This window comes from Phocoena sinus, chromosome 6 (assembly GCF_008692025.1).
Source record: "Phocoena sinus isolate mPhoSin1 chromosome 6, mPhoSin1.pri, whole genome shotgun sequence".
Classification (NCBI taxonomy): domain Eukaryota; kingdom Metazoa; phylum Chordata; class Mammalia; order Artiodactyla; family Phocoenidae; genus Phocoena; species Phocoena sinus.
In genome coordinates, this window is record NC_045768.1 from 103,053,776 (window position 1) to 103,079,500 (window position 25,725).

The window sequence follows — 25,725 nt, forward strand, 5'->3', positions numbered from 1 at the left end:
TCCAACCAAGGCTCTAGGAGCAGCTGCTGCGTGTGTTTCCTAAAGAAGCACTCTTATCTCTGGATAATTAAAATTTGACTTCATGCAGTTTAGTCCTCTCTCTTACAAATATTGCAGTGGATTGAGGGAATGGTGCGGGGGTCTTTAGCTTTGAGACCTTAGTCTGCCTGATATATTTTTCTTACGCTTCAATTTCCTTATCTATACAGTATGTTAGTATCGAATGGAAGATTTTGCAGCTATGAAGCTCTGCAAAAGCAATCCCATTGTCAAGGCTTCGACAGGAACCAAAAATAAAATGGAAAGTTAGAATCATTCAGCTATTTTTGTATGCACAGTTGTGATGAGATAATAATGTTCGGGGTAATTTTTTTCCGTAAATATAAAGCAAAGGACAGAGTAGCACAGGCTACTTTAGAAAGTTTTGATATTAATGGATGATGTGAAGTGGGGTCTTCCTCTCTGTATGCTGGAATTAGTTTACACTTCAGTAAAGGCGTTGGGTCAAATCTAGAAAAGTTGGCTGGATGTCTTTCGTGTCCTCTTCTGAGAATGTAGCATTCTCCTGGAAATTCTGCCTCTGCTTTCAGTTTGAGAACGAGTTGATCACAAAGCTGGACCAAGAGGTGGAAGGGGGAAGAGGAGATGAACAATACAAGGTCCTTCTGGAAAAACTGTGAGTATTTCAGAAACAAATCTCAACGTTGATAGCATCATTTAGTGATGGAGAAAGACAGGCTTCTGCTGCCCTTACAGACCAGTCGAGTAGTCTCAGCATCCCTGGGGTCACCACCATGAATGGTTCTCGGGAGGTGGGGGCGGTTCATGGAGTTTACACCATCCACTGCTGACATTTGTTTATCTGCTGTGAGTCAAATGTTCATGTTTTCCTGGCCAGCCCGGCCCTCGAGAACAGAGCAGATTGAGGAGAGAGGGAGATGGACAGAGTAGTGGCATTTTGCCCAGTGTTTGAAATGCTGAATTTTAACAAAAGTGCTAGCACCTCTAATTATGGCTTCGAAGCAATAATTTAAAGGAGAAGGGAAAAACATTTCAAGGTCCACTTTACATTTAAGAATACCTTATGCCCTGTGAAGGATGTCTGAGAACACCAGGTACAGCTCCAGCCCTTTTCACTGCCCTCCACACACCCCAAGCCAACACATTCATTCCCTCCCTGCGCTCCCATTATCCCACTGTTCCCTTTGCCTGTCACCCTCTGTCCCTCTTACTCGCCTTTGCATGTATGGAATGACAGTGTAACAAGAGTGGTTAAAAACACTTAGATGTTGGAGAGAGAGATTGTGCTTCAAATCCCGCTTTCTCCACATACTAGGATTTTGATTTGGACAGATGCTCTAACCTATACAACGCCTCTTTTTTTTTTTCTGGTCATCTACAATGATAAGATCTGTATTTTGGTGAGGATTAAATGAGATGATACATGAACACAGTGTCTGTCACAGAGCTCATGCTGGACAAATGTTGGCTGCTCTGGTGTTCATTACTGTTATTATCTGCAGATCTGCCCAGCATCCTGGGTTGTAACTACCCTAGACTGTTCATTTCTTATGTTCTCTGAACTTTTACGATATTGGCCACCTCTGTCACCTGTTGATTGGGTACGTGCCTAAGTCTTTCTGGGATTTACCTGCTTCATGGACGTAGTGGGCGCTTGACTGAGCTGAGGACGGGGACACTCCCAACTCTGTTTTTCATTTTTCGAAGATTTTTTTAAGGAACCAGCACACGGGGTACTCAGAAATGGAACTGATGACTCGTCTATATTTTAAAGAGCTAGAAATCCGTCTTATTTTGTTTGTGATGGACGATAAGATCGTTTGTTGATCTTTTCATCCCATATCCATTTGGTCTGCCTGTTTGAGATTCAGACCTTTCAATTGATCACTTCTGCAGTTCTGATCTCATACGGGAATTAAGTGCAGGTGTTACACACACATTTACAAGTGATAATAAAACTACACTTTAAAAAAAAGCCTACAGTTGACTTTTCACATACAGATCTAATTTTTCCTTCATTCTTCTTGGATCACGAATGCAGAAAAATATGACTGCGCAAATTTCCAGTGCTCAAGAATAATTCTAGAGTCTGGACTAATGCTTTGAACCCATTTTTTCTCCTGTTCCCAAAGTTTTCTTCTAATTGTCTAATCTGAGAAGCTCCTATAGAAGCTTTGCTCTATTTGGGTCCAGAGGGAGAGGATTTAGACCAAAAGTTTAACCTCCATCTACCTATTTACAAGTGAGCATTTTTTCCTGAAAATAACATTTTTAAAACATCTTTATTGGAGTATAACTGCTTTACAATGGTGTGTTCGTTTCTGCTTTATAACAAAGTGAATCAGCTATACATATACATATATCCCCATATCTCCTCTCTCTTGCGTCTCCCACTTTTATCCAGAGCCACATGTCTAGCAGTGTAGTAGGTTCCTAGGTTCCTCTAGGCTGGGCATCAGTCCAAGATTCTCCAGAGTTCCCTCAGGATGCCCTGAAGTGCTAGGCCTTAGGGAGAATAAAGACAGAGAAAAGATGGTCCTTTCAAATAAGTAGAGAGATCAGATAGCACACACAAACCTTTTGGGCAAAGGTTCTCATTTCTGTGGTATTGACAGAAGACAAAAACAAATACAAATAGAAATTCAAAGAAGGGTATAGTGGGCTGGGATCCTCAGTGATGATAGGGCTTGAGCTACAGACCTAAAGAAAACGTAGAACTTGAGTAACAGCGAGGAGCCTTGTTAGTGCAGGAGCCAGTCTAGCGTAGACTGGAGTTACAAGGAAGGTGTATGTGTCCTAGTCTGGCGCCACCTGCTGCCAGGACCATGGACAGCGCTCGTAGGCGGTGCTGGAGTCGCCGTGTGGGACATGGTCATTTGTCTCTATCTCTGCCCCACAGGCTTCTAGAACATTGCCGGAAACATAAATACCTCTCCAGCTCCGGAGAAGTATTCGCGCTCCTGGTCAGCAGCCTCTTAGAGAATCTCTTGGACTACAGAACCATTATCATGCATGACGAGAGCAAGGAAAACCGCATGAGCTGTACCGTTAACGTGCTGGTACGTGCCACGCCCCTGGGATGGCGCGAGGGCAGTGCCCGGCCGCCCCTGCACCCCATAGCGCAGCTCTAAGTAGATCCGGCAGAGACAAAGGTCCCCCTGGGACCACCTTTCCAGAGTCCGTGTCCTGCTGAGTCTAATTGGAATGGCCAACTCAACTTTGAACTCACAGATGCCAGCTGCCTCAGAGGATAAATGTGGAAACGGGGATAGAAAATGCAACATAAGCTCTTGACTCAACTCTCTTACCGAAGGCCATCCTCAGCCTGTTTCTCTGTCTTGCTTTTATGTGGTTGCTTTATTGTTGGGATTATTCGACACAGACGAAAATGCATTAAAAACAATATACCATGAGTAGAGAATTAGTCCGTGAAATCCTCTAGGTGGTGGAACCCTGTGGGCTTGCCTTTCCTTAGACAGTTGTAACTGGCAACACAGACCTCAGAGGTTTAGGCCGCCATACACTCCTCTTCATATAAATCAAGAACCTACCACCTCTGATTCCCTGAGAAAACAGAATATCAGGTGAATTGGGTATGACCCGCCTGTCTATTCACCTAGAAGGTTCCCTCACATTTCCCAGAAGCACGGTCCTAAAAGAATTCAACTTTTCTGCTTTATAAATTGTCACTTCCTTATTTTGTTGGGGGTGTTCGTTAAAGGGAAAGAAGAAAGTCTTTGGAAAAGTGACACTTGAAAAGTGCAAGTAGTGGTTTGTCCATTTTTGTGGCAAGCTCATCGATAATGGCTTTGTGTTGGTATTTTGTGACTTTTTTTGTAGAATTTTTACAAAGAAAAGAAGAGAGAGGACATCTACATAAGGTAAGCTGAAAGAAGTTTTTGCTTTTGCTGTTTATGTCAGGGCTTTATGATTTACTTCTCCAATAAATGAAAACAATAAGCCCCAACACCGTGCTTGCTGCTTCGAGAGACACCAGAAAGTATGTGATATGCTCCCTTCTTCCTAAAAGGGTAAACGCTTTAGACAGATACGCAAGTAAGTACAATACGAGGAAGTGTAGAGGGAGGATCGTGTCGGGGTTCCAGGAAAGGATAGAGGGCTGTGGCCAGGTGACCAGGGAAAACAGCCCAGGAAAGACGTGAAATTCACCCTCTGACAAGGACTGTTAGCCCGACGTGCAGGAAGCCCTGAACGTGAAACCAACTTGGATGTAAACGATGTGCATTTTCCTGGGGAAACATTCCTTAGCTCTCGTGAGCTTCCCAAAGGGGTCTGTGACGTTAAAAAATTTTTTTAAACATCACTGCCTTAAACAAAGAGTACAGAGTAGCACAGATAGAGTAGGAAAGACACACAGGCAGGAAGCAGCACAAAGACTTAAGGAACAGGAAGTAACTATTCCCGCCGCCTGGCTGTGGCGTGAGCCAAATGCCCCATCAACTCCTTGGCGGCAGAACGCCTCCTTTCTCCCATTCTGACCAGATACTTGTACAAGCTGCGGGATTTGCACCGGGACTGTGAGAACTACACCGAAGCTGCCTACACACTCCTCCTGCATGCTGAGCTCCTGCAGGTAAGTGGATCAGGTATGCGGTATGTCAGCCGTCCAGCCCTTTGGGACCGCATCCTGTATGATTTTGATGGGAAAGTTCCCTACTCAAGGAGGACCCTTTTATCCAAGAATGTTTTTATACCTTCTAAATAGGCACAGCTAGTTTTTAGACCACGGTGGGGAAATTTTCCATTATTATTTATTTATTTACTTATTTACTTAGCTTTAAATTTATTTTATTGAAGTATAGTTGACTGATAGTGTTGTGTTAATTTCTGCTGTACAGCAAAGTGATTCAGTTGTACATATATATACATTCTTTTTCATATTTTCCATTATGGTTTGCCACAGTATATTAAATATAGCTCCCTGCGCTCTACAGTAGGACCTTGTTGTTTATCCATTCTAATCCCAAAGTCCCAATCCATCCATTCCCCCCTCCCTCTTCCCATTGGCAACCACAAGTCTGTTCTCTCTGTGTGAGTCTGTTTCTGTTTTGTAGATATGTTCATTTTTGTCGTATTTTAGATTCTACATGTAGGTGATGTCATATGGTATTTGTCTTTCTCTTCCTGACTTACTTCACTTAGTAGGATCACCTCTAGGTCCATCCATGTTGCTGCAAATGGCATTATTTCATTCTTTTTTATGGCTGAGTAATAGTCCACTATATATGTACCACATCTTCTTTATTCACTCATCTGTCAATGGACATTTAGGTTGTTTTTATGTCTTGGCAACGTTGTAAATAGTGCTGCTTTGAACATATGGGTGCATATCATTTATTTAAAAATCCTGAGGAAGCAGAGCACAACTTACAGGCTGCTAATACTGACACTCTAATTGAAAAACCAGGGACTTCCCTGGTGGTGCAGTGGTTAAAAATGCACCAGCGCAGGGGACACGGGTTCGAGCCCTGGTCAAGGAAGATCCCACATGCCGCGGAAAAACTAAGCCCGTGCGCCACAACTACTGAGCCTGCGCTCTAGAGCCCGTGAGCCACAACTACTGAACTTGCATGCTGCAACTACTGAAGCCCACGAGTGAGCCTAGAGCGCGTACTCTGCAACAAGAGAAGCCACCGCACTGAGAAGCCTGCGTACCTCAACGAAGAGTAGCACCCGCTCGCCACAACTAGAGAAAGCCCGTGCAGAAATGAAGACTGAATGCAGCCGTTATTAATTAAGTTAAATAATTAAATATTAATTAAATTAAGTAAAATTACATAAATAAATTTATTTATTTAAAAAAAGAAAAAACAAAACACACGTCAGTCAGTATGTGTAAAACTGTAGAGAAGTGAGCTGTAAGTAAATATGGAACTGTAGAAGTACTATCCTATTTATACTGTCTCACTGAGGAAATTATATTGTGCCATGGATATAAATACAACTCTGCATCATCAATCCCAAATAATTATTTCCAGCTCTGACGACTCCTCCAACTTACTGTTCTGTCAACGTCAATCTCTGAATGACTAACAGACAACTCAAACTTAGCGTGACAGTAACAGAAGCTGTTCCCTCCACTGTCCTCCTGGGTCCGTCCCTTCCTCTCCTTTCTCCCCATTTCACTGAAGGGCACTGACATCTAATAAAAGATACTGTTCGTCATTATCTTTTACTTACCCCTCCCACATTCTGCACAAACAAGAATCGTGGACCCTCTGTCCAAAACCCTCCCTCACCCCATCCACCTTTCTTTCTTTCTTTTTTTTAATTGGGAAAGTTTGTGCTATAATATTAGATCTCCAGGGCTTATTTATTTATTTTAAAATTTTATTTATTTATTTTTGGCTGCATTGGGTCTTCGTTTCTGCGCGCGGGCTTTCTCTAGTTGTGGTGAGCGGGGGCTTCTGTTGCGGAGCACAGGCTCTAGGTGCGTGGGCTTCAGTAGCTGTGGCACACAAGCTCAGTAGTTGTGGCTCGTGGGCTCTAGAGCGCAGGCTCAGTAGTTGTGGCACACAGGCTTAGTTGCTCCGTGGCATGTGGGATCTTCCCGGACCAGGGCTCGAACCTGTATGCCCTGAATTGGCAGGCAGATTCTTAATCACTGCACCACCAGGGAAGTCCTCCAGGGCTTATTTATCTACTAGTTTCAAGTTTATACCCGTAAACAATCTTCCTCCTATTCCCCCACCCTGCAGCCCCTGGTAACCACCCTTCTACTCTCTGTTTTTACAAGCCCTTATTTTTCAGATGCCACATATAAGTGAGATCGTACAGTGTTTGTCTTTCTCTTCTAACTTACTTCACTTTAAATAATGCCCTTAAGGTCCATCCGTGGTGTTGCAAATGGCAGGATTTCTTTCTTTCTCATGGCTGAATAATATTCCATTGTATGTATATGCCACTTTTTTTTTTTTTTTTTTTTTTTTTTTTTTCCCCCCCGGTACGCGGGCCTCTCACTGCTGTGGCCTCTCCCGTTGTGGAGCACAGGCTCAGGACGCGCAGGCTCAGCGGCCATGGCTCACGGGCCCAGCCGCTCCGCGGCATGTGGGATCTTCCCGGACCGGGGCACGAACCCGCGTGCCCTGCATCGGCAGGCGGACTCTCAACCACTGCGCCACCAGGGAAGCCCTATACCACATTTTTATTCATTCATCCATTGATGGACACTTAGGTTGTATCTTGGCTAGTGTGAATAATACTGCAGGGAACACGGGGGTGCAGATGTCTCTTTGATAGCCTCACCCTATCCACTTTTCTTTATTTCCATTGCTACCATCTCGGTCCAAGTTATCATTTTTAGTCTCCTACTACATTTCCCTGCCTCCATTCTTGTCCCTAGCAATTCATTTTCTCGTATAATTTAACTTTTATTTTATACCTAAATAATACATGTATATTGTTCTAAGCTTTGGAATTAAAAACTGGAGTCCTCTGCTTCACCACCTCCCCTAAGGCAGCCATTCACAGTTCATACTCAAGATTGGGGCACCGGAAAGCTTATTGTATGTGGGTTAGGGGGGAAGGCTTGTTGACTGTGGGATGATCCGAGAGAAACCACAGTGTCAGTGACCGTAGGTCTTTTCGTTTGTGCTGCTCAGAAAATTCAGCTCTCTTATCCTGGCATAAGGTATGAGGTGTGGGTGCCACTTGTTCCCCATAGAGCTACTCAGTAGGGATGCTGCTTATTAAGTAGAGTCCACATTTTCATCATTGGTATGAGATCCCATCTTGATCACATACTACATCACTGTATGGAGGGTCGGGGGGAACCTCTTTCTAGATTTTACATATTCTGCATGGGTCTCTATCAGTTCACGCACCAGGACCACACTGTTTCCATTATCAGTATGTTTTATGACCTAGTGGTTTCTCTTCATTCCTCTTCTTTTTCAGAGTTTTCCACCTTATTCCTTTTTGTTTATTTTTTCATGACTTTGGAATCATGCAATTTAAAAATTAATTTAGGGGAGAATTTCCATGTTTATAAAATAGCATGTTCTTATCCAAAAGCATGGTATGACTTTCCCTTTGTTCAAGTCTGCTTTTGTGCCCTCCTGTGGTGTATTAACATTTTCTGTGTAGAAGTCTTGAATATTCCTTGTTATGTTGATCCCTAGATATCTTTGCTTTTTAATTTAATTATGGTGAAATACATATAAAATTAAAATTACCATCCTAGGCATTTGTAAGTGTACAATTTAGTGGCCTTAAGTATATTCACATTGCTAGGTTTACCCCTTTTTTTGCATTTTTATACTTCCGATTCCTCTCTTTTATTTGGACTGAGTGGTAACCAGTGCAACCACAGTCATGATGGTTGGCAGCCTCACCTCATTCCTGACCTTCATGGGAATGCCTTGAGTGTCCATGTGGCATGCGCTTGTTTTGAACCTGGCATGTATACGTATATGCGTGTGCAATTTTTGTGTTTGATAAATCATCAAAAATATATGATTGAGTCAAAGGTATATACAAATATTTCTGTGAATTTTTGCAGCTGAATATTTGTTACATTCATCTCCTTTAAATGAATTGATGTGTTGCATCCATCTCTTGTGTTGCTTTTGTGTGTTTTTCAGTGGTCTGACAAGCCCTGTGTACCCCATTTGCTTCAGAGGGACACTTACTATGTGTATACCCAGCAAGAGCTTAAAGAGAAGCTGTATCAAGAAATCATATCGTATTTTGACAAAGGCAAGGTGAGTGTTGGGTGGTTTGTTTTTGTGTGAAGGCAAAGGAGGAAATGACCCGCAATACTTACACATTGCAGTTCTGATCTTCACCAGCCAGAGTTAGCGCAGAGACCCCTACAAGACAGCCCAAACTTCAGACACCAGCTGCAAGTTCAGGGGTCCCCAGGCCACCCACATTTCTGACCAATTGACTATAAATTTGGGGAGGGAGTGCCTATGGTTCCCCCCCTCGGGTTTGATACTGTAGTAGAACAACCAACAAAACTTTGTAAAATGCTGTTCTTAATGATTACAGTTTTATCATAAAGGATACAAATCAGAACCAGCCAGATGAAGAAATACACAGGGCAAGGTCTAGGAGGGTCCCAGGTGCGTGGCTTCTGTGTCTTCTCCCTGTGGATTCAGACACATCACACTCCTGGCGAACTGATGTGTTCGCCAACCAGGAAGCTCATTTGAGCTCTGTGTGCAGGGTTTTTAATTTTTGGGGTTTTTTTTGCCACACCACACGGCATGCGGGATCTCAGTTCCCCTACCAGGGATCGAACCCACGCCCCTTGCAGTGGAAGCGTGGAGTCTTAACCAGTGGACCGCCAGGGAAGTCCTGTGTGCAGGGTTTTTATTGGGGTGTCGTCGTATTGGCTGGACTGATTGAATCATAAACCACATGAATAAACTCCATCTCCAGCCGCCATCTCCTCCCTGGAGGTCTGGCTGATGCTGTATAGCTCAAGGCTCCAACCCTCTAATCAAATGGCTGGTGGTTCTGGCAGAGGCGAGCCCCCATTCTAAGACTATCCTGTCCACCATGAGTCACCTTGTTAGTATCAACTCCCCTGTGGTCTGAGAGGTCCACCATGAATAACAATGACACTCCTGTCACTGGGGAAATTCCAAGAGTTTAGAAGCTGCCTCCCAGGAGCTCAGAACAAAGACCAGTCGAGTTCTTTATTATGCAACAGTGACTCATAACTTATGCTTTACTATTCCCATGTGTATCTTTGAATTCTGATATTTTTAATGGGGGAGAAAATGAATAGATTAATTAAGGTAAGAAAAACAATAAACAGAGATCAGTTATCTTGAGGACACATAACCCAAGGGAGAATACAGTGGGCAGCCGAGGGCCTCACTTTCTGTAACCTTAATTGTACCTTTTAAATTTTGCTAAGGGCCAGGAGCTAGTATAATCCTTTTCAGTGCATTCTTTAGAGATTGTTAGCTAACACCTGGGGCACATCCCATCCCCAGGTCGCTGCCTGCCTGACACCTTAGGCTGTAAGTAACAAGCAACTTAAATGCCTATGAGGAAGAGAAAGTAAAATAAACATATAAACTGGGCTACCAAGTCCTGGAATCTGTGATTAGCTGCAGAAAGCATGTCCAGCTGGAAGACTTTTAAATTGAAAATTGAAAGAAAGCATAGAAAGGGTAGGGGGAGCAAAAAAGTGTGTGCTATTGAAACAAAACAGATTCCAGATTTGACTTTTTTCAAGGGGCTGCCACTTCCAGCCACCACTCCTGTTTTACCAGTGGAACCTGTTGATTAAATAAATAACCATCATGATAAAATAGCTACCCATCGATTTAGTGCAAGTTACTGTTTTGGGTGATTTTCAAGCTGCTTTTCTAATTTAATTCTCCTTATAACCCTGTAAGGTAGCTATTATCTCTATTTTACTGAGGAAGAATTTGAGGCCCAGAGAGCAAATATATTTGCTGAGACTTTTTAGCCTCTGCATCCCTTTACCCTCTTAAAAATCACTGAGGACCCCCAAGAGCTTTTGTTCACGTGGATTATGTCTATTGATGGCTATTAATTTCTAGTCTTCGAAAGTAAAACAAAATTTTAAAATATTTACTTGCTTGTTCTTTTAACAAGAACAAACTTATAACCTGTTAATATAAATCATATCTATTTATGAACAATGACCACATTTTCCAAAAAGTGAGCAATGTGAGTGACATTATTTGACATTTTTGCAAATCTCTTTATCATCTGGCTCCCTAGAAACAGCAGGATTCGAATATCCACTTCTACATCCAATGTGTTGTGACATTACACATCCTATAGCCCCTGGGAAACTCCACTGTAGACTCATGAGAGAATGAGCATTGCAAAAAGGCAAATAAGATTAGTATTATTAAGAAGATGGTTTTGACCTCACGGACCCCTCGAAAGGATCCTGGGGACTCCCAGAGACCGGGGACCACACTTCGAGAACCTCTGTGCTAGGCTGTCTTCTGTCTCTTCCATCGAGTTACCATTTGGTGAATGAGGAGTGAACTGGGCCCCATGGTGCTGTTGACTGGCCTCCCGCACCAGGCCCAGCTGAGGCCCGTGTGGCACATTTCAAAGAGTTTTCCATGATCCAGGCCCAGAAATTTCAGAAGGGACAAATTTGGCAAATGATATTAGAAGATTTAATTATTTATTTATTTGCGGTACGCAGGCCTCTCACTGTTGTGGCCTCTCCCGTTGAGGAGCACAGGCTCCGGACACGCAGGCTCAGCCGCCATGGCTCATGGGCCCAGCCGCTCCGCGGCATGTGGGATCTTCCCGGACCGGGGCACGAACCCGTGTCCCCTGCACCGGCAGGCGGACTCTCAACCACTGCGCCACCAGGGAAGCCCCTAGAAGATTTAATTTTAAAATGTTTTTACAACTGTATGTGAACCGTACACACGTTCCTTCGGCAGCCAGAAACAGTGGAACTTAGCATGTGGTTAACAAGACCGAAGTAGGAAATTTCCAGATGTTGCGTTATTAACAGTATCCAGCTAAGAGACATTTTATGAAATACCAAAATGAACAGAGTTTCATCAGTCTGGGATGCTATCCTCAGATGCCAGATATGTGCCTTCGGCTGTAATTTACATGTTCATAAATGCTGTGAGGCATTTCCTGAAGCTCTCTTTGACTATGTAGATAGTTTAGTTAGAAGTAGGAAATCAGTGCCCTAACTTGGGGAAATAGTTTCCCAAATTCCACACAACAGTACGATCAGACTTTCTTTCATATCTCCACTCCTCCCAAACAACCTGACTCAGAAGGAACACACACACACATCTCAAAACCAGCACAAGAGCCCACACCAACTTCCTTTCCCCTCCAGCAAGACTTTCAGGCTCTCAAAGACTAGGTCTTTGGAACTGGTTCCACTCCACTTTCAATGGTCATTGCCCTTTAAACTCAGCATTGCTTTGTTTGAGGACACATGGTGTTCTTCATGTTCTTACAAACAGAATTAACAGAAAATGCCCCCCGGCAAAGCGGCTAAGGTACAGTAGATTTTTGATGTCAGAAAACAGGGTGAGTTGATCAAAGCCGTGAGGAACGTTGGGAGTGTCCGCAGAAACTCAACCCACCTGACTCCCTAGTCGTTGCCCAGTGACTCTCCAGTGGCTTTTTCAGCTGGATCAATGACTGCTTTGTTCTCCACTGGTAACCCTCCTTTTCTTTTTCTGAAGATGTGGGAGAAGGCAATCAAGCTGAGCAAAGAGTTGGCTGAGAATTATGAGAGCAAAGTATTCGACTACGAGGGCCTGGGTGATCTCCTGGTGAGTCTGGGTCAGAAGACGTCGAGCCTCTGGCAGGGGTGCTATTTGTAGTGTTTGTGAAAATGGTTTTGTAAGTTTAAAAAAGATAATTGATGTTCTTTACAATGGAAAAGTACACCGTGCTTAGAATAAAAATGAAGAGAAATGAGGTCTAAAAGCTGTTACCGCTATTTGTCCAGATTATCTTTGATAGGGGGCTCAGGATCCCCGTCTACAGCCCTCTCTCCTCTGTGCCCTCTCCATATCCCAGGCCCCTCTCACTCACTCTGCCTTCCAGGAAGCCTTGCCACGTTTCAGATGTTTTCTGACATCTGTTCATCAGAATTACTTGTCCTGTGGTCCACATCCTCATCTTTGAGCTCTGTTTTTTATGTTTCTTTTCCAATTTTAAATCTTTTTTTGTTTGTTTAAAAAATTTTTGTTTTTTTCGTTTGTTTTCTATTGTTTCTTACTGTTTTCTATCTTGATTCTCCAGCTTTGCCTTCTTCCTGCTCCGAATGTCCCCGGACATCTCTGCTCTTACAGTCATCCCGTCCTTGCTTATTACACCTGGCTGTTGGCACAGGTCACCTATTTCAAAACAGTAAAGCGAAACAAAAATAACCTTTTCCATGCCCAGTGGGGGGGGGGGCAACACAATATTACACGGGGTGATTTTCGGTGGAGGAGTCACAAAAGGTCAGGTCACCCATTGTCATGTAATCATTGGAGGAGATCGTTGTCAAGATCACTTTGAAAAGAATCTGCCCCTGTATGGTACCAGCTCCTGCCGTCGTGCAAAGAGTCACAGATGAATTTCACAAACTAAATTGAGCTGAGGCGTGAGCGATGTAACAAGTTGCCTCTCTAAGAAAACATTGTGATAGATTCCTTCACCGAGGTAGTGTGATAATCACCTTGGCGCTAACCATTGTGGGAGGGACAGCTGTCAAAGCCCCCCAGGTCTGGCTACCTATTTTGCTTCCTTTAAGGCTGACGCTCTATGCCCTGGTTGGGAAACCGCTCCCCGCAGGAAGCATTAAAGATAGGGGTGGTACCAGTATATACAATGGAATATTACTCAGCCATAAAAAGGAATGAAATTGGGTCATTTGTAGAGACGTGGATGGATCTAGAGACTGTCATACAGAGTGAAGTAAGTCAGAAAGAGGAAAACAGACATCGTATATTAACGCATACATGGTACAGATGAACCGGTTTGCAAGGCAGAAATAGAGACAGATGTAGAGAACAAACATATGGACACTAAGGGGGAAAGTGGCGGCGGTGGTGGTGGTGGGATGAATTGGGAGATTGGGATTGACATGTATACACTAATATGTATAAAATGGATGACTAATAAGAACCTGCTGTATAAAAATAAAAAAATAAAATAAAAATTCAATTACAAAAAAAAACAATAATAAGGGTGGTGCCAGATTTGAAAAATAGACCACCACCACCACCTTCTGGGCACCTGTAGCTGAACCGAGGCCTTGAATCGAAACCACCTGCGTGAACTGGAAAGTTCTCTCTTTCTTTCCTCATATGTCTCTGTTCCAGTGCAGCCACCCACCTGAATCTCAGAAAGTGCTTCTTAACCTTTTAGGGGTCCTGAATGTACTTCAAGAAACTCGTGAAAGCTAAACCGTCCCTCCCTCCAGAGGTGAACGCACACACATCTGTCCTTCTACACATAACTGCAAGGATTCCCAGACCCTCCTGGGCCCATTCGTAGATGCAGGTCCAAAACCACCGATCCACGGAAAGGATAATTCTTTGGCCCAAAAGATATTTTACAAAGACCTTTCATTTCTCTCTGTTACATGGGAAACAACAAAGCAAATAGTCTGAGCTTTTTTTTTTTTTTTTTTTTCCAGCAGTGGCCTTGTAACCTCCCTATGGAATGTCTTGTTTTGTTTTCCAGAAAAAAAGAGCCTCATTTTATGAGAACATCATTAAGGCAATGAGGCCTCAGCCTGAATACTTTGCTGTTGGCTACTACGGACAGGGCTTTCCTTCTTTCCTACGGGTAAGAAGCCTGAGGGTGGTCTCTCCAGCCATTAAGCCCTGCAGTCTGCAGGAGGGAAGGTCTTCATTTCTTTTCCAGATGGGTCTAGCGTGTTAGCAGCTGGAGACCCCTGTTCTCACGGTGGGAGGTTAGGGAGGGAAACCACTTCCTGAGCCGCTGGTCTCTTCACCCCCAGCCGCCTCTGGTATTCTGGCAGCTCTTTTGTAAAATGACTTCTCCCAGGTGGACTGCAAAAGGGAAAAACAAAACCATTCCCTCCGCTGGTCTGCTGCTGAGGGTCAGCCGGTGGGGGTGGGGGTGGGGGAGAAGAGTGTGGATTGATGTATCTAATTGTTTATTTTATTTCCAGCTAGAGCTAGTTTGAAAACAAATATCCCCAGGACAAGACTGCAGAAGGTTCACAAAAATAAAAACAGTTTTGTTGGAATAATGAGAAGGACCATGTTTATCTTGTTCCTCAAAATTTTTTAGAATGTAATACTGAGTTTACAATCGAAAAAGCAACCCCCCCAAAAAAAAGCCCTCTTATTTTCTCCCACAGAAAAGAAGCCTCTATTAGTGCTGACCTATGTTTAAATATATATTATCCATCTTCCTTCCCCTAATTAAAAAAGAAAGAAAAAAGTGGAACGGAAAATACATTCCTTATAGCGCATAGTAAGGAAGTAGTTTGTTCATTCATTCAATAACTGTTTGCTTAGGGCCTACTGTGTGCCGGGCATTAGAGATGCAGTGCTGATTATAATCAGATGTGGTCCTTGCTCTCATGGATTTGACAACCTAATGGGTGAGATGTTAATTAAATAATCGCACAAACAAATATGAAGTCGAAACTGACCAAGACAGGAATTCTGTGCTAGATGCGTTGGTTAAGCAAGGAGTATTTACCCAAGTAAAATTAAAACCTGTGTTCATGTAAAAATTGTATGTGATTGTTTATAGCACTGTTACTTATAATCACTAAAGACTGGATACAGCTCACATCTCCCTCAGCTGGTGAAGGGATCAGCATGGTGTGGGACAGCCATGCAGTGGAAAACTACTCAGGAAAAAAAGGAATAAACTCCTGATACACGTAACCACAGGGATGAATCTCAGATGTATTGTGCTGAGTAAAAGAAAGCAGTTAGACCTTAAAGGCTACGTACTCTGTGATTTTATTGATATGACATTCTGGCCAAGCCAACACTTACCATAGGGATGGAGAGCAGGTCAGTGGTTATTGGATCTGGTCAGTGGAGCCGGTGGGGCGAAGGTTGGGCTACAAAGAGACATGGAGAGATTTTAAGTGGTGATGAAACTGTGCTATCTCTTAATTGTGGTCATGGTTATGTTTGTCAAAACTTGATGCAGAATTTTACACTAAAAGGGGTAGATTTTTACTATGTGTCAATTATACCTGAATTTTTTAAGAATCAGGAAAGACTTCCCAGGGAACTTCTGCTTCAGCTGGGATTTGAAAGGTGAACTGGGAGTCAGGAAGGCTAAGGGGATAGGAAAAGGCGCTCCAGGCAGAGGAAACAGCAGGCAAGGGCATGGCAGGGGCTGGGAGTGGAAGACGAGTGCTGTGGGAAGAGAGGGAGCTGGGGTGAGCAGGGAAGATGAGGCAGGAAGTATGGGAGGAGCGTGCGGGGCTTTGGGGCCATGTAGCGTGTTTTGTTGGCATCCAGAGAGCAGAGGGAGCCATTGTAGATTTTTCAGTGTTGGCAAGGTCGTCTGGCTTCGGTATGGAGAATGGATGGGACGTGCATGTAGATAAGCCCCTAGAGACCATGGCAGATGTTCTGGGAAGAGATGACAGGTTGGCCTAGGGAGGTGGCTTTAGAGAGGAAGGGAAAGATTAGTGTGATGGAGACGCAGTAACAGTATTTGATGATTGATGGGATATGGCAATGAGCAAGTGGGAGGTGGTAAGAATGATTCCTGGCTCTCTGGTCTGCATAATTGGCGGGGCAGTGGAGCCATCCACTAAGATGGCAACACTGGGAAAGGGCAGAATCATGGAGGAGAGGATGAATCCACTCACTGAATAAATATTTATTGAGCTCTTATCCATATCTTATCATGAATGATAGCAAATTTAAGACCAGAACCTACTGCAGACCCATATTTATGGACCTTGCTATAATATAGGCCAGGGGGCAGAGTCTTAAAACAAACCCAAATCCCTGAAATTGTAGAGCTTCTGTTCTGGCTCGGAGAGACAAATAAATAAATACTAAGATAAATATCTGAGTGTGTCAGACGGCCTAGAACAGCGCCTCATACAGGGTAGACACTCAGCAAGTATCGTAGAGAAAAATGCGTCAGGGGAAGGTGAATGGAGAGGCAGATGGTGGGGATGGAGTTGCAATTTTCAACAGAGTGAATAGGAAAGACTTTGGTAAGAAAATGACACCTGAGCAAAACCCTGAAAGACGTGAGGGAGTAAGCCAGGCAGCTCTCAAGAGGGGGCCAGACAGTGAGAACAGCAGGTTCAAAAGACATGAGGCTGGAGATGCATGAACAAAAGGGCAGGTAGAGAATGGTCTCAGAGAGCTATGGGTACCAGATTGCAGAGGGCCTTTGGGATTTTTTTTTTTTTTTTTTTTTTTTGCGGTACGCGGGCCTCTCACTGCTGTGGCCTCTCCCGTTGCGGAGCACAGGCTCCGGACGCGCAGGCTCAGCGGCCATGGCTCACGGGCCCAGCCGCTCCGCGGCATGTGGGATCTTCCCAGACCGGGGCATGAACCTGCGTCCCCTGCATCGGCAGGCGGACTCTCAACCACTGCACCACCAGGGAAGCCCCCTTTGGGGTCTTTATAGGTCGTTTGGTTTTAGACATACTCAATGTGAGGTAGATTTGGAACATCCAAAAAATGTGAGTCAAACATTTGCTCTATGGGTCTGGAACGCAAAGGAAAGTTCTAGGCCGGAGATAAAAGTTGGGTTATTTACGTGTCGTTAACACTGGTTGTAGATGAGGTGGCCAAGGGAGACTGGAGTAATAAGAGTAGAGGGTCTGCAGTAGGTTCTGGTCTTAAATTTGCTATCGTTCATGATAAGATATTGACAGCTACCACACTTGTTACATATGATTGTTGTGTCACATGGAATAATGGTTATGAACTGGAGGACAGCAGTGGTTCCGTGAGAACAAGAAGTCTAGACTTTCAAGTTGAAAAATTGGGGTCTAAATCATCTGCTGAGTGACTGTGATTTTGGCCAAATCACATGACCACCAAGTCTTGGTTTTCTGACCTTGAAGTTAGGGAAATAAGGCCCACATTGCAGGGCTGGTTTGAGAATGAAATGAATAGCAGATGGGAGTGCTTTATAAACTGTACAGGCGTTTGTAGATGTTACGTGTTGTCAGCGTGTACTGAAGAGTAGAGAATCCACGTGAATTATATAACCGAAATGCCCTTGCATGTTACGGACTATTTCCCCAAACTCAGAAAGTATAAAAGTATATCCTCTCCCCTGACCCCAAGCAGGCCTCCGTCTCTTCTGTTTTTGTCAGCGGCATCACTGTTCTTCCTGGTCCAAGGCCGTTACCTCAGAATCCTCACCGACTCTCCCATCCCTTTGCTCTTTACCAAACACCAAAGACTCAAACAACAGTCCCTGTAGCTCCTCCTTCCCCCACAGGGTTTTGCCAAGGATCCCTACAGTTGGATAGACTAGGTTGACTACGCTTCCTCCTTCATCACATTGCTCCCTCCTTCTAGAACCTACAGTGAATTTCCAGGCCTTTGGACCCTTGACCTGCCTTTCCAGGCCTTGCAGATTCCGGCTCAACCAAGGATGTTTCTTCTACCTGCACTCCGTACTTTCTAACTTGGGCCTTATTCTTCTTTTCACTTCCTTGCCTGGCTCCCCTCCCCTCCCCTCCCCTCCCCTCCCCTCCCCTCCCCTCCCCTCCCCTCCCCTCCCCTCCCCTCCCCTCCCCTCCCCTCCCCTCCCCTCCCCCCCCTCCCCCCATCCAATCAAGTCTCGTGTCCTCCTGGAAACCCTTTCCTTCAGGTTGAGCTGCTTTGTACTGACCTTCTGCTTGTCTGGTTCCTTCCACAGTTATGGTCCACATCATACACTTAGCGTTTTCTTGTACTCCGACCCCTTAACCCGCCACAGTTTTGCCTGAGTGATGAAATTGCATAATGCATGCGTCATCCACATAAATCTTTCCTGGCTTGGAAACATTTTATCATCAATTCCAAAAGATTTGGCAATTTTCACTGCCCTCCGTGTTGAGCGTAGAAGGTATATTGCCTTCGAGGTACTTAAATTATCTAAATTATCTTACTTATTTGTTTACTTGTTTTCTGTTTCTCTCCACCAGAGCAGAGTTACTGTTCTGTCCCTAGCGCCTGGCATATCTCATTTGCTCAATACATATTGGTTGTGTGAATGGACAAGTGGTTTTTAAAAACATTTGACAGGACAATATGGGCCCGGATTTTAGTTAAAAAAGGATCACGTGTGGGCTTTAAATACTCAGTACTCATCTGAGTGACCGTCTGATGAGCAGGAACCTTCAAAACATGGCGACATTTGAACTTGCAACAGCTGTGAGGTGAACTTCTTCCATGCCTGGGGCCTAGAAAATTTCTTTTCAAAACATCCAATTTTATTAATTTTATTAAAGAGAAAAAGCAGTTTGGAACGGAGAGGATAGTATTGAGGGCAGTTATTTTCTATGAGGCTTCAATGTGGCCATCCACGGTGATCTCCAGTATTGGCTAGGGACGGCTGTAGATTAATCCTGTTCTCTGTTCCTGTCTCACGTGTTGTGTTGATTTGCTTCGTACTTTCGAGTTGTCTAGGCAGTGCCGCTCAAAGCGCTGGTTCCCTAACTGTTACTGGATCATGATGAGAAAGGAGCTTGCACCTCAAAGTAAATGAATGTACTTCCTTCCTTCATTGAGAATTTCTTGCCGTGAAAAGTATCAGCTAAACTAAAACAGCATGCCTGGTAACATCCTGGATTTCCATTAGGGTGCAAACTCCTTATCTCCTTGTGGATCAGTGTAGGCTGTTTGCACACCAATTGTCATCCTTGGGCCATACTCTGAGAAACACTGCATGAAGCATTTTCGTGCCTGTGACTTAACTCCGCAGATAAACTGTGAGCTCTTTCGGATATGATGGTTACTGTGGGGCACATAGCAGGTGCTCAATGAGGACATGGTGGGGGTGTTGCACTTGGTCTGGGGAGGACAGCGGCTTCCTCGGGACCAGGCTCCCCAGTTGCCTCTTCACTCTTCATATTTAATTCTTTCCCTTGTTCTCCTGACCTGCAGAACAAGATCTTCATCTACCGAGGGAAGGAGTATGAGAGGCGAGAAGACTTCAGCCTGCGGCTGCTGACCCAGTTTCCCAACGCTGAGAAGATGGCCAGCACCACGCCCCCAGGAGAGGACATCAAGTCCTCCCCCAAGCAGCGTATCCTCATCCTGGGGTCACGGCTCAGGGGCTCTTGAACCTGCAGCAGCCCCAGCCCAGCCAGAGAAGCCGAGGGTTCCCTCCCATCCCTGCGTGCCGATAGGTCCTGGCCTCAGACTCATTTAACCATCCTGACTCAAGTGTCCCATTCTGTGTAAAAGCTTTGGGAACCTAATGTCCTTAGCTCAGGGCTATGGCGTAACTAAAGGAGAGAGATGAGAAGCAAAGGTTGAATATGAAGGGATGTGTGTTATAGCCACAAGCAGAGCCTGAGACGAATAGACTTCCTGTTCTGAATTCTGGATCCTGGATAAAGATGTGTAGCTCTTTTTTGGTAACATATAATGTCATCGAAAAACCAATTGCATGCTTTTTAAAAAATGAAGATGTTATAAAGGTAAACAGTATTCCAAAAGAGGTTGCTAAGACAGAGCTGGTGTGGCATAGTAGATAAATAAGAAAAAGGGTTCCGGAGCGTATTGCCTGGGTTCGAGTCCCAGTGCTGTCACTTACTGTGTCACTTTAGGCAACTTACTTAATTTCTCTGTGCCTCAGTTTTCTCACCTGTAAAGTGGGGATGATGATCATTCTTCCCCTTGGAGTTCTTGCAAAGATCGAGTATCTGTAAAATACTAGGAACAGTGCCTGGTAAATACATAATAAAAGTTCAATATGTATTAATTACTATTGAATGGTCAGTAGCTATAGAAAGATGCACAGCAATGACAGATCAGTAGGCAGACCTGCCTTTCAGAGGAGAGTGGAGTGGACTCTTAACACAGTGGATGCTTGGAAAAGAAAGGTTTTCTGGGAAAAATTGTTTCAGTTGTAGGGATTCAGTAAATGCTTGCGGGGCCTCCTTGGGATGGGAATGAAAAGAGGTCTTCATGAATTGGATGTAGAAACAGGAGTCCCAGAGTCACGTCTGCATAGCCAATTTACCTTGGCACGTTGCCTAGTTTCTCCAGGCCTTGGTTTTCTCATCTATAAAGTGTGAGGGGAGCTCTGTTTCTCCCAAATATCTAATAGCATTTCTGGGAAGATCAAATTAAAAAGATCATTTGTGTGAAAACGTTTTGTAAGTTATAATAGCTTAAGGTATAGCCCAGTGCTTCTCAGGTTTTATTATACTTAAGAGATCACCATGGAGAGATTCTAATTCAGCAGCTGTGAATTCTAATTCTGCAGTTTGAGTAAATCTCCAGGTGATTCTGCTGCCAGTGGATGGCACTCTTCACGTTGAGAAATACTGGGAGTGAATGTTAGGTCTAGACCCAGTGCCTTAAATTCTAGTTTCAATGCTATAGATTTGGAAGCATTGTTGGTAAAGGGAAAACAAAGTCATGCCTAAGATCAAATCATTAAGTGAGAGAGGGAGACCTTCCCCCTGAGCTGGGTTTGACATCTGACTTCATTTATCAGTTGTGTGATCTGGGCTTTCTCAGACCCTCAGATTCTTCATCTGTAAAGGGGATTAATAACATCCACCTGGAAATTGTTGTGTTTATTGGAGATAACATATTCAAAGCACCCATTACAGTGCCTGGCTCTGGTACTTGGTAAACAAATGGTATCCAGAGATAACAAGGAATTCCTATTGCCCGGGCTCTGGAATCTGGCTAATTCAGAGGGATGCTTGTCCAAAAGAAATGATTTAAGACAATTGCTAGTCACCTGTTTTCCTGAAATTTCATTAATGTCTGTTTCCCTAAGACAAGGTTGTTTGCCACGTGTCTGACCAAAAAATGTCCCAAGATTATGACTTAATAAGGCATTTTGGCAATATCTGAGGGAAGCCCGTTTTCAATGCGGTCCTGGCATTTGGTTCAAAGGAATGATCGGTGTGGGTACCATTTCCATCGGTAAAGCAGGAGGAACAGGTGGTCCTTTTTGCTGTGACAGCTTAGTGGCCCAGCCCTTTTCCTTCCTTAACGAGCTCCTCAGACATGCAGTGTTTCACCGTAAAGCCAGTGATGAGCCTGCCGCCCAGCTACAAAGATAAACCAGTTCCAGAGCAGATCTTAAAGTAAGTGCGTTTTTTGGTTTGTTTTTTAAACCATGTGTCTCACACACTTCTTTATATAGAAGTCTATCAAAATTCATTAGAGTTTGGAAGACCTCCTGTTGTCTTCGTCCATTTGGTCTGCCGTAACAGAAGATCGTAGACTGGGTGGCTTATAAACAACAGAAATTTATTTCTCACATTTTTGGAGGCTGAGAAGTCCAAGATCAAGGCACTGGCAGATTCAGTGTCTGGTGAGGGCCTTCTTCCTGGTTCGTAGGTGGTCATCTTCTCACTGTGTCCTCACATGGTGAGAGGGGTGAGGGAGTTCTGTGGGGCCTCTTTTTTAATAAGGGCACTAATAACCACGTTCACGAGGGCTCCACCATCATGAGCTAATCACCACCCAAAAAGCCCACCTCCTAACACCATCACATTGGGCATTAGGATTTCAATATATGAATTTGGGGGGACAAATATTCAGACCATAACAACTGTCGCTTCCATTTCCAGTATAAGATGAGAGCTTGGTAACTCAAGGGATTTGGAGATTTCTTTTTTTTTAAGCAGAGGGAAGGAAATTGAGAATTTCACTCTTAGGTTTCAGTTCCCCTAGTTCTTTTTTCCACTCAGAAGGATTCACTGGCCAGTAGCGACTGACCTCACCTGGCCTTCAATCAGTGAGTTCCCCTATGATTGAATTCCTTCTCCTGAGAAGCTAAAATGCTACTAGGATTGATAGAACTGTTAGAAAACTATGCAAATGAGATCACAAACATGGACATAAATCCATATGCCTTTCAAAATTGTGAGCTGTGAGATAGATTCATCAATAATAAAACTAAGATGTGTAATAACATCAAATTCCGGGGACTTCCCTGCCAGTCCAGTGGTTAAGACTTCATGGTGCCACTGCAGGGGGGCACGGGTTCAATCCCTGGTTGGGGAACTAAGATCCTGCATGCCACGTGGCATGGCCGAAAAAGTTTTTAAAAAATCAAATTCTGCATCATCTCCAGCCTTCACCGTGGAGACTATGTCAGTTTTGAGGTAGTTTAGTGGATAAGACTCAGTCCGTGTAAGATGTGTCTCAGGTTTTGTTGGAGCAGTGCTTGTTGTAAGAAAGAAATGAAAGCATATGGCTGTGTCTTTCCCAGCTACTACAGAGCCAATGAAGTACAGCAGTTCAGATATTCTCGGCCGTTCCGGAAAGGAGAAAAGGATCCCGACAATGAGTTTGCTGTGAGTCCACCACGTTCATCCTCTAAAACGAGATGAAATGGACATCCAAAATGGAGGCCTTCCATTCAACCAGCATCTACAGCAGAAATGATGGCAGCCCTGGAGATAGAGTTTCCGTGTGCTTATTACCTAGTCAGCAGACTATTGTCTCAGTGGAAAACTCTAGACTAGTGATCCAGGAACTGGGCTCCACTCCTGGGCCTGCCACCACCATGACCTTGATTTGAGCATGTCACACCTCTCTGGACCTCAAATTTCCCATCAAGAAGGGCGAGGGAGCCCCAATAGATAATTCATTTCTGCTTTAAACACTTAGAATCCTTAAAGTTTGGGAGAAAGAATGGCCCATTCACTAAGGAGGCATTGAAAATAAAATCTCTAGATAACCAACAAGGACCTACTGTACAGCACAGGGAACTCTGCTCAATATTCTGTAATAACCTAAATGGGAAAAGAATTTGAACAAGAATAGATACATGTATATGTATAACTGAATCACTTTGCTGTACACCTGAAACTAACAATCAACTATGCTCTGATATGAAATAATTTTAATTTTTATTTATTTTAAAAAATTTAAAAAGAATCTCATAAACCTGGGAGTTTTGCTGTTTGCCTGGGAACTGACCACCGTTTCCTACTTTCCTTCCTTCCACCAGACCATGTGGATTGAAAGGACCACGTATACGACTGCCTATACCTTCCCTGGGATTCTCAAGTGGTTTGAAGTCAAACAGATTTCAACAGTAAGTTATCTGAAAGTGAAACTCAGAAAACTCTTTCTGTCTCCAAACAGAATGAGAGCCTTTGTTAAATTCCCCCTCCAGTTCTCACTAGCTCCTCTGGCCCACTTTATTTTCCAAAAGAGAAATAAAAGACATGCTTGTAGAATAGAACTCCTTTGTCAAACTGATGTTACAACACCAACCCTAAAGATTACTCCCAGTGAATGGCTCTTTTATGACCCAATGGGTGTTGTCTCCTCAAGGATCCTGCCTGTGCCCAAAAACATTTTTGGAATTCCTCCTTTGAGTTTCCTATCAATCACATTCTTCTCTCCAAGAACACTTCCTCTTATTTTCAGCTAGTCACATCACCATTCATCCTAGACTTTTCCATCTTCATCACTCCCCAAAGCTGTTTGTTTTACCTCTTTAATAGTTATTAAATCTGTTTTAGTTTTCTTCCCCCAGCCCTCCTGCTGAGGTACCCTGTTTCTAGTCCCTCATTCATCTCTGGTTGATGCCATTGAAAAAGCCTTCGGATTGGCCTCCCTGCGTTGGCTTCTTAGGTCCATTTTCCTCTCTGCCTCAGAGTGTGAATTCCATAGTGAAAACCTGGCTGTATCGTTCTCATGCTTAAAACCTTGCTATGGCTCCCCAATGCCTAGACTAGAAAGCCCGTGCTCCTAGCACATGCGTACAGGGTCTGTGTGACTAAGCTCTTGCACTTCACCTTCTATGGAATCTACTGGAACTAAATTGCTTATTCCATGCTATGTCAACCCTCTCTGACATTTTCTCTGCCCAGCATGCCCTCTGACCGCTTCTCAACCTGACTCCCATTGAGATTTAGTTTAGGTACCAGCTTCTCCAGGAAGCCATCTCTGAAACTCCCAAGCTGGGTTAGATGCCCTTTCTCTGTGCCCTGTCACAACCTTGGCTTATTTCTAAAGAGTTACCTACCATGCTTACCTATCTTGAAAGCTCCCCACCCTGACCCTGTGAAAACCGTATGCTCCTTCCAGCCGTGAATTATATCTTAATCGCTTTTGTAACAATGGTGCATAGCACAGTACTTGGCTAAAATAAGTAATCAAAAAATACGTCTTGGGGCTTCCCTGGTGGCGCAGTGGTTGAGAGTCCGCCTGCCGATGCAGGGGACACGGGTTCGTGCCCCGGTCCGGGAGGATCCCACGTGCCGCGGAGCGGCTGGGCCCGTGAGCCATGGCCGCTGAGCCTGCGCGTCCGGAGCCTGTGCTCCGCAACGGGCGAGGCCACAGCGGTGAGAGGCCTGTGTACCGCAAAAAAAAAAAAAAAAAAAAAATACGTCTTGAACAAATCTGAAGTTTGATGTGTTGCATACCACTAGTGATAAATTATTATTCTTCAAGTATGAATATGATTTTGGACGGAGTCTTTTGGAATCCATTCTGGAGTAGGAGATCATGCTGGTTGATCAGGGTAAAATGAAGAAGGACACAGTTTTTCTTGAATCTGGTTTGGAAGACATTTCCACAGGAGGAGCTCTCTGAATCTGCATTGCATCTCATTTCATTTGCATCCAAAATCCAGCTTGAATATTCTAATGCATCCCATTATTTCTGACTTCCGTAAACCGTAGAACCCATACTAAGCAGACTTAATATATGGTCTGAACGTGTGACTTCCAAGATCACTTCCCTTTTCTCACGGAAGGAGCATCAAAACTCTTCCCAGTGAACGTTTTTGGTGTGCAGAGGTGTCTTGGGTCAGATATATTGCTCCTCTGTTGTCATTGATCTTCTCAAAAATCTGTAAGAAAGATTTGCCCAAGAAAAAAATCATCATTACAGCTCCAATTTTATCTTCTCAAAATTTCCATAGACACTTTGCTCCAAGAAATAATCATTACCATAGCTCCAATTTTTAAATCATCCTTGTACTTTCTGAGATTTTAAATAGCTTATTTAGCAGCTTACCAACACCATTTCAAATAAATGTGCTATCCTTATTAATAAACATGACCCCGGGACTTGCCTGGTGGTC

The 25,725-nt window shown here is 43.9% G+C and overlaps 1 protein-coding gene across 1 annotated transcript in view; it reads left to right on the forward strand.

Annotated features, from left to right (window-relative positions):
• Positions 1-25,725, forward strand: part of DOCK5 (dedicator of cytokinesis 5) — a 220,937-nt gene that overhangs the window by 175,873 nt on the left and 19,339 nt on the right. Inside the window, 11 exon segments of the mRNA XM_032635523.1 lie at positions 591-676; positions 2,921-3,080; positions 3,862-3,902; positions 4,525-4,615; positions 8,625-8,744; positions 12,210-12,299; positions 14,206-14,310; positions 19,593-19,734; positions 21,679-21,760; positions 22,894-22,978; positions 23,638-23,724. Of these exon segments, the coding sequence (XP_032491414.1) occupies positions 591-676; positions 2,921-3,080; positions 3,862-3,902; positions 4,525-4,615; positions 8,625-8,744; positions 12,210-12,299; positions 14,206-14,310; positions 19,593-19,734; positions 21,679-21,760; positions 22,894-22,978; positions 23,638-23,724 (1,089 nt within the window).